The following is a 13216-nucleotide window of genomic DNA, read 5'->3' as shown; positions in this document are numbered from 1 at the left end:
ATGTCATTGTGAAATTGCAAAGTAGAAAGTTGAGCTGAAGTCAGATACGGATCCAAAAATCGAATGCACTCAATTAACCATTAGCACTTACCACTTAGGATTTTGGCTTTGTTAGCAGTAAAATTACCCTTGTTAATAAAATATTCCAGTTATTATCATATTTGTTGAAAGTTTTGCCAAACCAGATTCAGTGTATGTTATTTTAAATAAGTTACATCTTTCCAGATACCAACTACATAATATGTCAAACCATAATTTGTTTTCTGATGGTAATAACAATAAAATGCCATTTGCTTTGAAAAAAAAGGTTTTAATTACAGTGGAAAAAAAGTGATTGGTTGGCAGCATTTTCGGCTATGTACTATATGTAATACAATTGTGTTTTCTGTCTTTTGACAATGGTAAATCAATCTTAAAATGTACGTTTAATTTGAACCTATGTGGACCTGGAAGGATTAGTTGACTAATGGAGTAGTCAATCAATAGAAAATAATATCCAACTACTGCTAAAATATCAGTTTAATATTAAACTGAATGTAAACAAAGACATTTAAACATATCACCTCAGACTTTAGAGTCCCGTTTTGGGAGGCCACACCTCAGTAGTAGCGTTTCAGGGTTAATATGTGAGCTTTGTTAATTGGGCAGAGACCACTGTTAATGTTGCCCCTTGATATTTAGTGAAAAGAAAAAAAAGGCGTGTCACAAGATCAACTTGACACACCAACAAGTCTCTGGAACTGGGATGCTGCTACTCTAAAAACAAAGTGTCTTTTGTACAGAAGCAGACAGTCTCCATAGGGCAGCATGCTGTGTGTGGGCCATCTGAATGTGATGAGTGGGCTGACGACAGAGCGGAGGGGTTGGGCTGGGCACGGCTCAGGAGGATGCACAAAGGCAGTGACTGTGCAAAAAACACAAAGCTCTCTTACTTGCCACTGTGTTTGATAATGCATGAAAATACAAGTGGAAAAACGGGATTTTAATAATTATACGTTTCATTAATATATCTTAATGTACCACACATCCTTCTCTTATTTAGAGATTAAGTCATAATAAAGACATAATGATCCACAACAGACCACACCCTCGTATAACACACCACTAACAGAGCCGGCATTAGGTTTTCTTTGAGTCAGTGACATTCACATAAAATAAAGGTTGAACTTATCATTTTTATATTATTATGTTTAGGATATAAGCTTCAAATTGATTTAATTTCAGTTACTGAATAGAAAGGAACAATAAGATCAGGCTTAAATCTTCACCTTTTGTTATACCGAATATTTAGTTTGATGTTGTTTGATTTTAAATGTAATTCATACTATTATTTAACTACTCCAATACAATAAAAAACATAGAGTCAATTTGTTGTAGTGTGAATGTATAACCAGAATGAAATAAACCACCCAACAAGACAGTATTTGGCCACAACTTCCTTCAAGATTAATCTGTTCATGAGCACAGAAAAGCAGGTCAAATATGCTAAAATATAAACTCTTTCTCCAGCTTGAATTATAACGTTCTGAGTATTATCTGCAGGGCTGATTCTCAACAGGCAAACCATGTTTATTTGGGTTCAAATGTACGGTATTTTAAATTGAATGTAACAATTTACACCATGTGGCAACTTAATAACAAAATAACTGCAAAACAGCCAACTGAAACACTGCATGTCTAATCTAGTAAACCTTTCCTGATGTCAGAGGATGAAGAACTGGTGGAAAACTCAGTGGCCCCTTCACGCTGAGGGCCTGTCGAGCAGGCTCTGCAGGAAAACTCTGCTCCCACGCAGCCAATGCCCAGTGCCATTCACTGTAGTATGTGTCGCACAACCCCTTTATTATCTAATTCCACAAGTTTACAGTCTATTGTAAAGCCAGCATTGAATTTCCATTGAATCCACAGCAAATCCCTTCTTAAGTATTCACTCCAATACCTAATTAGTGTGGCATTCTTACAGCTGGAGCAGTAAGAACTAATAATTATGCTGCGTCACTTAAATTCCTAAACTCTACTCTTTTGTCAAACAGTTCAGTACTTCATACAGTATTTCGTTTATTTTCTCAAATGTTAATCAGTTCATCAAAGGTCACATAGGTGTTTAACAAGAACATCTCTCCTTGCATAACCCTACACATCGCACTCAACCTCTATTATGAAGCTTGCACAATGTTTTTCCTTTAGGTATCATATTTTTTCTCATGAATCAAGAATCAAACCAGACAACAAGTGACACTCAGCCACATAAACATCAACTCATCGCACAGTTATTGACTAAAATGGCACGTGAGGGTACCAAGGACGATTTCACCTCCTTGGTACCCTGAAAAGTAATGCATTTATCCACCTGAGATCAGCTACACATTTTATTGTGCTTTTTCTTCGCCTAGTGTACACCCTTCAACTATTAAAAAACCAGGACAGCCATTTTTCCGTAAACTGTTAACGGACAGACAAATTTAAAAACTGAGTTCAAAAACAGAGTTCAAAATAAGTCGCAGTGCATTAAAATAAACCATCTCTACTTGATGAGACAAAGACCTACTTTATAGCTGGCCCACTGGTTGTTTACTGGTTTGTTTTGTTGTGTTTGTCTAGTTACTGTTGTTAAAAATGTCTCCCTGTGATTCTCTTCGCATCACATGGATAGGAGCTCGGGGCTCTTGGTGATCGCAACTGCAAATAAAACTATAGCGACAATAAAAACAGTGATTTTTCAGATCTTAGTCAGCTCAAAAGGGAAACATATCTCAGCTGTGGAGAAGCAAATATTGTTTTTAATGGAAACATAAATACAATTCTGAGCTATGTTCATGCCTTGGAAGACAATTTAAATCAAATAAACTGCTAACTATGGTATTGTATACAATTATGTCCACCAATCATGATAAAAGCTTCTGACATTTTCATCTCACGTAGAAAATGTAATTGATCAGCTTACTCTCCATGTGCCACAATTCTCTGACACAAGCAGGCCACAGCTTTTCAAAGATACTATGAGCTGTATAACAGCCTAAACTGGAATGTATTTTCTTTTCTGACGATGATGTTAAAAAATAACTTTTGGAAACAAGGTTTTAGGTGAGTTTGGTCAAAGTAATGAATAGCCCAGCAGCTGATCTCAAGTCTCTTGTTCAATTACTCAGCAGCCACACATTTATGTGCAAAATATGATTGAGAAGTAAAGAAAATAAACTAAATTGAATCAGTTTTGCTGATAAGAAACATAAAATGTGAACAAAATGTTTAAATGAAACTACAGATAAACAATTCTTTCAATAACTTTTCAATTTGTTGGTAAAATTATCAAGAAAATACCAATATTTGTCTTACCCTTCTTAGCAAAGTTCATGTTCATCCAAAAACTGGCGGAGACTCTATCCCCCAACATGCACTACCGAACATGTAAAAACTAAACGCAGAATGATAGTTAGTGATAGAAGCTCATTGTGTGTCCCAGCTCCTCTGCCTGAAGACAACAGCTAAAGACTGCTATTGATGCTACATCATATGATCCATTAGAGTCAAGGCATTTAAGCCCTGTACCACAGCTGACTGGCCCTGCTGGCTACAACAGTCAACAGCTGAGAGAACACGCTCACGGCAAGCATTCAGTACACTATTGCATGTTTTGTTTTACTTTGGGTCCCTTTGTGGAGGGGAAACACAAGAGTTAAAACCGCTGCTGTCAGTTTGAATTCAGCTCCACAGGCCATGGCCTCAGAGTGCACGTGTGTGATTTTGTCAGCGAGCTCGAGCTGTCAAAGAGACGCTCAGTAACATAGACCTTACCTCCTATATGTGATGGATTTCCTCTAATTAATGAGACCCAAAAGGAGCAGCTACGAGAAGTGACAGGAGCTACTGATATGAGCTAACGCCTCACACTGCTATGTCATTGTCCTGCCTGCCTATAGACAGCACATAGGACAGCTGAGTAATATTCAGTCAATGATACTCACCCTAAAATGAGAAAATATATAATTTGCCTTGTAAAACAAATAAATTGATACTTATGACCTTCTAATTTGACATAAACAATGCAGACATAGTGATCATCTGGTTGGACAGACACATTTCAAGCTCAGGATTTCAATATAACAACTAAACTAAGGGAATACACCTCTAATCTATTGATCAGCTGAGATCATACAAAACATTCATAATAAAGCTTTTGTCTTGACTACTAAAATGCAGCCTAATTGTGATGTCATGCAGGAAATATTTCCACTTTTCCACTGCAGGGATAAAGACACCAAGACCAGCCAGTCACCAGAGAGAAAGGGGGCAGGCTGACATTTATTGAACTGTCAAGCAGCAATCAGGCAATTTCGTTATCGTCCCAGAACCTTAAGAAGAACCAATCAACATTGATCCTACCTTTATATTTTTCCAAAACATCCTCGTAAGCTTGGAGGTATTCCTGTTCGTCCGAAAGTCCATAAGGCTGCGGTGCGAACTGAGCCATAACCCGGGCTCCACAGACTGGACATTCACCAGCGGCGGACAGGGACACAGCGTGTATGTGTGTGTGAGTGTGCACTATACGTGTGTTTTTGTGTGCATGTGTATGTGCCGGGGACCCAAGAGTGATCGGCGCTGTTGTTGTACTGAAGGAAACGCCCTACATCCCTCCCTTGTCTGCGCTCTGGCCAATAGGCGACACTTCCTCCCCAGAGTTCACTGGATTGATAGGGAGGACTGTCGGACGTAATACGCTGCAAAAGATGTCTGTCCTAAAAAGGTCCATTGAGCCAAAACGTTGTCTTAAATGTAAATAGAATACGAATTAAATATGATTTCCCGAACATAAAGCTCATTATCTGGTAGTTTAACTCGGTATGTAGAAATTGGCCTCAGTAAGTTAATATATAAAAATCACACTGAATGGGTGGATCATTTTTTACAGTGTACAATAATAAACGCTTTTCCTTGTCAGGCGTCCCCTGTACCGGCTCGTAACATGGACCACGATCTTTTTTCATTGTTTTCCACCTGCCAGAGACTATTCACACATTGATTGACAAGAGTACAGTTTGACATTATACTCTTGTATTTGCTGTCTAAATCACAGCAGCTGTCGACTATGTCACACAGATTAATTTAAGGGTGCGAAACTGAACCCAAAAAAGTCCCTATCAAATCGTGATCTGATATCTAAGTGATTATGCAATCTTAAATAGTGTCAAAGTATCATTATAAAATAATTAAGCGCTGTAAAACAGTATAACATCACATTGGTAACTATCAGAGTCCATAATAGACTGACTTTTATTATCATATTTTGCTATAACAATTCTTAATAAATAAGATTTTGATGGTAGCCTAATTAAAATTAGCCCAGTTGACCTAGCAAGGAAAGCTTCCTGAGTTCGTTTGATTCCCTTGAATGTATTAATCCTAACAAATAATACTTGACGTTATACACTTTGTGTTATCTTGAGCCCCTTTAATCGCCTTTAATGAACTGTAATCCAATATTATAAGGGTTATGTAAAATAACAGCAGCTTGGAAATGCACCACATATCCAAGACCCAATGGTAAATTGGAAAGCATCATATCCAGATTAAGAGCAGACGAAAATACCATCACATGCCACACACCCAGACCCTGTTAAGGCTACCAGGAGAAATAGCCTACTCATTAACAAGTCGCTATAAGATCATGCACCCACCATACAGTATGCTCCATATGCAGCATATTCGCTCATTGTTGTTCTCGCTACAGTACATTAGCATCTCGTAAACAGGGGCAACAGGAAGACTGACTCACCTGCGATCCTGAGCACGGCTCTCTCCGCCGGATCCAGCACAGATCCCCCCTGGATCTTCCTCTTGGACCTCTCATGTCTGGGCAGGTTCCAGGGTAAAGTGTCCCCGGGAGCAGGTGATGCTGAGCCGGATTTAACACTGTAGTCATCCTCGTCTGAAATATCCGCCGAGGAAGACATGGAGCAGTGAAGGGAAGGGTTCCCCGAACTGGAGCTCTGCGAGACAAAAGAAAAACGGGGGTAAAGAAAAAAAAGGAACAATGCTTGTCTTGATGTCACACAAAACGAAAGGGAAGGAATAACACGCCACAAATCCCCTTATTTCTCACCGTCGCGGGTCAAAGTGCGCACTGCGAGAGTAGGTGTGAGGCGGCCACCAGCTCGCAATGATCCATAACAATAAAAGATTGAGCCAAATTATAGCAATGTGAAATCAATAGTATCTGGCTCCCCCGCCAGGACAACCATAAGACTTACCACTGTATACATGGTGAGCTGTCAGCAGGAAGAAAAATAACAATCCTTGTTGCAGGTTATTAGCAGTACACCCTTTTTAGTCACACATTATGCGCCTCAATTATAAAAAAGGTTGTGCCACGCCCTTTGAGGGATGCTCCGGCTGCGATATCGTCCCTTATCTACGCATTTAAGGATGTGAGGTGATGTCAGATCTCCAGAGGGCTGAACGGATGGTACGCTGTGTGCTGTCGAGGCAGAGCTGGACTGTGATGGGAGAGCAGTGTCTCTCCGCGTCACACCCGGTAGCCAACAAGCAGCAGCCCCAACAGCGACGGCGGTGTTAGAGCGCCATCCCTGCACAAAAGGTGCTCGGTGACAACAAAAACATCAGAAGCGGGGGTAAAAAGAGGACAAGGGGTATCCAGAGGTTCTCATAGCGACGGCTTTACAACAGATCCACAGAGTAGACTACTAAAAGGAACACAACACCTTAAGTGTCTGCAATGAAGATGGGGTGTTAACCACACAGGGTGCAGTGAAAGCATTCACATATGTTGAGCTAATTACCTGAGAGGATGGAGAGGACCATGGGAGCACAAGAAAGGATTATACTTGGTTTAAGTGGTTTAATTCTAAACCAATTTAACCTAAATCTAATTAAAGAAGCCTCTTTATACCATTAAATGAATCCTTGCAAGGGTTCTCTTTGATGTCTTCTTGAGTCTTTGAAGGGTAATAATTAAACACCATTTTCAAGATGAAATAATTATAGATTAATGACTTCATGTTGCAATGTCCTGCTGCACCCTGCCACACCTGGGATTGAGCAACAGAACAAATAGAAGGAGCCTAAGGAAAGAGAGGGGTGAGGCTCAAAAAATACTTGTATGATCAGTCACACTTCATTTGCTAAATGATAAAACAGTATTTAAGAAGGGGAAATGCAAACCTACAAAGACTTGTCAACATTGTTGGATGAGTCTGCATCCTGGATCATCTTGGTGTTATAACTTGGAGATAGTACATGAAAAGCACACATGGAGGATGAACTCGAAAACTTCAGTCAGTATCTCGAATGAGGTTCGTGACATACTTTCTATTTTTAAACAGCAGTAGTGAGCAGAATTTGTTCTCAGTGCTTGATCAGAACTGATAAAAGCAACACAGTGTTAATATTAGCTGCCTTTACATCATTGCTACACTTTTCATGGGGATAAAAGTGAGTGCTGAAGAGACAGCTTAGTGTTGCAGTTTTGATCAGCTTCCTGCTTATTCAAAATGTCTACCACTAAAAGGAAATTGTAATGATTCTTAGTAAGGCTGCTACATGAGTATGTGAATTTTTTCCCTGTCAATTTCCACTTTCTCTAAGGAGCATTGAGCAGGGATAAGAATAGTTGAAAGACTAAGAGATATGTTATCTTTGTTAACACCTAATATTCTGGCCTATGAGCTGTTTCTAACATAATAATAGACATAAGGACTTCACCATCATCTATGTGACTATCATAAAAGCTTACAACATACATTTCCATTTTATATGCAGCCCTGATTTACTCAATTTTTCAAGGGATAATTCAAAGAGATTATCAGTTAAAAACACAAAAATAAGATTATGCCATCTGAAGGCAATCATGTTGAATTATTAATTTTGCACAGATTAGTGTGCTACCCATGCTAATATATCATGAATGATGCATGGTGGGCTGATGTAGGCCTGTCCCAGTCTATAAACGTCTATTACATATTCATATTACAATGAATATGAGTCTGCTCATATACAGAACATCTTTTAGTTTCTGTGATTCCACATTTCTTCACATTGCTGTTCTTGTTGGTGCCAGTTACATGTGAAATGTATCTGCCTATTTTTGTATTAGAATAACAATATTGGTCAATATTATGCTCACCACAGGTACACAACCAGAACCAATACATATCAATGAAAGTCAAAGTGAAGTTGATTTGGTTTCACTCATGGCAAGGAGCCCCTGTAGCATTTGGACATAAGTCTTCCATGATAACTGGCTCTGATACCGTTCATATGTATGATGTTTTTGTTATCTTCTGGATTGCAAAACAAGTAATGGAAGCAAGGAGTTGCATCAGTTTCACACAGATCAATAAGTTCCTGTAAACACAGTCAGTTCAAACATCATTGACATGTCAAATATTCCACTAAATGTTGATGTAACCAACTATAGCCCTTTGGAGTACGGATAACAATTATGTAAAGATAATAGTATTCCTGACACAACAAATGACATTCAAAGGCAGACATAGGCTCGGTGATGTACTGGGATAAGGATTATTTTCTATGGAACATAAAAAAGGATATTCCCAGATTGGAGCAGCGTTGCATAAAGAAAGGCCAACACACCATAGGGGTTCAATGTGGTTATGCCTTATGTTCCCATAAGTACACATTTCCTGCTGAGGCTCTGTGTTTATACAGCTCTCTGTTCCTGGAGTCAGATGTTACCTTCCAGGAAGAAATGGATCAATATGTGGGTCAGGTGTTATACACTCTCCCTCCTCACCTTTTAAACTACACTATCTGAAACTAAGAAAACTATTGCAAAATGTGACCACACGGTTTGGAAGCAATGCAGCAAGTTAACAGGGATACAACGATGCAAAAAAGGAAATACCAAACGCCTAAAACTGTTTAAACAGTTAGACTTTTGAGCCATATAGGGATACATAATGTTCTTATGCCACAATAGTAAATTGTGAACAGATTAGATTTAAAAAAAAAAGAAAGATGTACAAGCATGCCAATTAAAATAACAACAAACTAAAGCAAAATGTGTTATGGGATTACCATTTCATATTCAAACAGGAAAATACCTAAAGGCCTACTAGAATGTTTGATACATACATTGGTTTTTGGAAATGTTAATAATTTTTCAACATAAGATTGCATCCTCTTTATAAATGGCATGCTAATGTATAAAACATGTATGTAATATAACAGATGGCCCAATATCAGTGTTGGATTTTTGACCACATTATGGCTGAATTTGCAGAGATGTTCAATTGTTTATGCTAAGTAAAGGTATATCATCTTAAAACACCCTATAAATGTCCCTAGACACTTTGTTTTGTTAAACCTAAAGGTTAATTCTGTTAGAATAGATTGACTATGATAACAAGTGAACACGCTTTTTTGATTCATATTCATTGTATTACTATTCATTAAACAATACATAAATAAATAAAGTAACAACACTAACACAACCTATAATGAGCATCATTTAAGAGCAGGGGTTACACCCTAGACAAACACTTGCCCTGTGTCCTTGAGCAAGCATCTGAATCATTACCGGCGTTAAAGGCAGACTGATGTTCCTGTGGAGGGGAGCAAGCAAAACATACAATCAGTATTTATCATGGTTGCAGTTAAAGGGGGTACCTACAGGTTTGCGTGTGGGGGTGACTTGTACAGACTGGTAAAACTCTGGCAGGACCCTCTTCTTTACTTTGCGTTTTCTTAGACTCGACGATGATTCTGGTTCACTCTCAGGAATCTCAACCAGATTAGGCTTTTCCTCTGTCACTCGAGCATGTATGCTCCTTCTGGCGTGACGTGGACTGTGCCTGAAGCCCTGGGAAACATTAGCAAATATCAAAATGGCAGCAGTTCATACTTTCAGCAGCAGGAGATATCAAAAGCTCTTATCATAAACAATGATCCTGATTCAATTCATGTTTCTTAAGCCATGGAGACACACTGTCATGGAAGATGACCTACATTTCGATTCATAGAGAAAGATGATTCAGCAAATCTAAATTATCTATGTTTTCTTTGTTATACCTTTATTCTTCCATTCAGAGTTGTTCATTGTTTGGCTTAATGCTTTTAAAGGTAATAATCAGGGGACTGTTGTTCTACATTAAGCACTGCACTGCTGTTGTGCCCTTGAACATGATACTAAATCCCTACCAGCAGCAGTCCTGAGCCAGTGGGGATTCAGTATCCTGTGGTTCAATAACATACCAGCAAAGGGCAGTCTTTTGTCTTTTGGAACTTCACAACCACTGCAAATTACCAAAAAAGTAGATTTTTAGGCATTAGTGCTTTAAATGCAACCCCATTTAAGTTTTATTTTGAAAGAAATTACAGACCACTCCTTTAAACTGTAGACCATGCCAGGAACATTATTACTTAAACATAATTATATCTAATAAGAAAGCTTTTGTTTTCATTTTAAAGATGGCAATTTGGTGATAGCAATCGTTTTAATCCGTGTTCATGCACTTTTTTTACACTTCATTTTTTGTACTTTTATTTTGAAAGGGAAGTGCGTAAAACGGAAATACAGCGACTGAAGCTACTTGACGCATTTAGCCATCAAACATGATGACATAAGCCCATTTTATGTGGAGTAAAATATGGTGGCGTTCTATCAGCTTACTTTCAGCTCAGTTTTATGTGTTTTGGAGAAAAAAACTCCAGTCTACAGTTTCAATCCTCCTCAAAGCATGAAACTGCAACATCACCCACATAATTTATTGATAGCCTACAACACATGCGCATTGCGCACATCATGCTCCTTAAAATAGTCATGCAGTTCTGAAAAAGTACATAAAACAGGCTTTTGCAGAAATATGTTATTCTTAAGAAGCTGATATGGAATACTAAATAGAACTTTCACACATTTACCTCCTGATGTCTCCAATAATGATTAACTATTACAGAGCACTGACTCAAACCCATAATTAAAAAAGTTCATCCTACCTCTGATCGAAAATGATGTGTTCGGAGGCCCACTACAGGACAGATAACAGAAGATATTATAAAACATTTAACAAGCATTAACAGTATGAAACAACAGATATAGTCTTAATACATTCATGTTTTCAACAATAATTCTAGATAGGTTAGGCTAAAACTATTAAAAAAAACTCAGTATCTTCCCACTTATTCGCATCTATATGCGTTTGTTTAATGCAACAACCCATACTGCAGCTAAGGGTTGGCTTTACTGGCTATAAGACATAAAATAGACTATGAACACATCCAGAACATGCAGTTTACAGACATGAGCTGTCAGGATGAGGAGATGCGCATGGCCTGCGCCACTCACCGCGGCTCCTGGAGCGTCCGGACAGCACTGATTTTATTGGATGTTGTCCATTCCGAAGCTTGCGATGCCAGCAGCAGAAAAACAGAATTGTCGCTATAGTCCCGAGCAATAGCAACAGCAGCAGCAGCACACATTGAATGCTATACGGCCTCAACAGGACCAAAAACGCCGCAGCAATCATCGTAAGGCGAGATGTAGGACAGAGTCCTTTGCCTCAGACAGTAGCAGGCTGCTCTGCTGCCGATGTGTCGCTGAGAGCTCAAGATGAGAATAAAGACAGTGACGGACATACGTGAAGCATCGTAGAGCCAACAGCGTATAGCATACAGCTTCAAAGTATACAGCACACTATTGATATCATTATTGTGAGGTATACGATGCATGACTCAGCAGAGACGCGCGTTTTATTTATTTATTTTTTACAGGGGCAGGGAGAGTCAGCAGATTCAGCTGAGCATCGCAGTAATCTGCTGCAGTATCATGCTGTCACACTATTAACACTACTAAGACTAATACAGACCTATTAATGTTTGTAAACCTCAATAGTCCTGGTGGATAGGGGACTTTTGTACATCTGTTGTCATATGGTGTAGCCTACCTCAAATGTTACAACAACATATTATTATTATTATTATTATTATTATTATTATTATTATTATTATAGGTCATACAATGTCTAATAAGATAACGTTTATTTTAAGTATATGTTTAAATTACAAGCTTGGTGGACAATCTCTGAAACGAGTCAGGTGCATGAACAGACACTTTCAGGAAGAGGGGGGGGGGGGGGGGGGGGGGACCAACGTTAATCATAATCCAACATGGGTTATGTAATATCTGGATGAGCTGATATTGAGGGATGAAATGATGAAAAACTCAGACAAGCAAAGTGAGGAGCGAAAAGTGTGTTTTATTTGGAAATTAAAAAAGAGCCCAGACGCTGACATGATTATTATGTTAACATGTGATACATCCATACATGCAATAAACCAATAGCATACTGTACATTACATGTGTCAATTTATAATAATGAAAATATATTGTTATGGCTATATTTAACCACATATAACTAATTTGAAAGTTTGTATATGGTTATTCATTTATTTTATGACTCGTTTTTTATTCATTAAGTATAATGAATGTTTTTCCTATAAGTAGGTCTGCAACTAATGATTAGTTTCATTATCAATTAATCTAATGGTTTACAATATGTCAGAAAATAGTGAAAAACGTCAATCCCAGTTCTCCAAGTCTCAGGTAATGTCTTTGAATGTGTTGTTTGAAAGTCCAAGACGAATCCTTATTCAGTTTAGTGAGATGATTCTTCTTCTGCAAGTTGAATAGTTGACTAATATAAATATATATATGCCTGTACAGTTAATTGCGAGGTGTGGTGAGTTGGGTATGTCAACAAAACACATTTCATTTATTTATACACGTCTTATGTTTGTGTAAAATAGTAAAGCATGTTAATATATATTCTTGAACATATTCCATTATCATTTGTACAGTATACTCAGATTTTCCTGTTCTTTTCTGTAAATTGGTTTTCCTACGTTCATAGATTAGCCCGTCAGACTTTGACAACTGATGCAAAAGGCTTGAATTGCTTGAATACTAATAGTAATATGATATAATATAATATACATTTATGTATAAATTAATCACATATCCACTTTAATCATAAATAGTTTGTGCACAAAGTAATTTTAACAACGTATTTAGTTTCATAGAAGTGAAGTCACATACAGTGTACAGTACATATTTACAGCCCAGGTGTCTAAAACAATCTAATCTATTATAACATGGTTAAAAACATAATAAATATGAATAGAGTAGCAGTTAGGGATAGTTTCACAGTTCATCCCGGACCAGGTAACAGACGGGCGGAGT

The 13216-nt window shown here is 38.0% G+C and overlaps 1 protein-coding gene across 4 annotated transcripts in view; it reads right to left on the bottom strand.

The window, feature by feature from the left end:
- Positions 1-11504, bottom strand: part of dst (dystonin) — a 103827-nt gene extending 92323 nt beyond the window's left edge. The window contains exons 1-4 of one of the 4 annotated variants that reach the window (XM_034151830.1): positions 11324-11504; positions 10975-11006; positions 9653-9841; positions 5777-5990 (exon numbers count right to left, since the gene is read on the bottom strand). In XM_034151830.1, coding sequence (XP_034007721.1) covers positions 5777-5990; positions 9653-9841; positions 10975-11006; positions 11324-11504 — 616 coding nt within the window. Of the gene's footprint in view, positions 1-4383; positions 4543-5776; positions 5991-6251; positions 6321-9652; positions 9842-10974; positions 11007-11323 lie in introns of those variants that run through there. The other 3 variants (XM_034151831.1, XM_034151833.1, XM_034151835.1) reach the window with 3 other exon arrangements.
- Positions 11505-13216: the final 1712 nt, after the last annotated feature.

This window comes from Trematomus bernacchii, unplaced genomic scaffold, assembly GCF_902827165.1.
Source record: "Trematomus bernacchii unplaced genomic scaffold, fTreBer1.1, whole genome shotgun sequence".
Taxonomy (NCBI): Eukaryota; Metazoa; Chordata; class Actinopteri; order Perciformes; family Nototheniidae; genus Trematomus; species Trematomus bernacchii.
The sequence above is the reverse complement of the archived record's forward strand: the minus strand, read 5'-3'. Positions and strand labels throughout refer to the sequence as shown.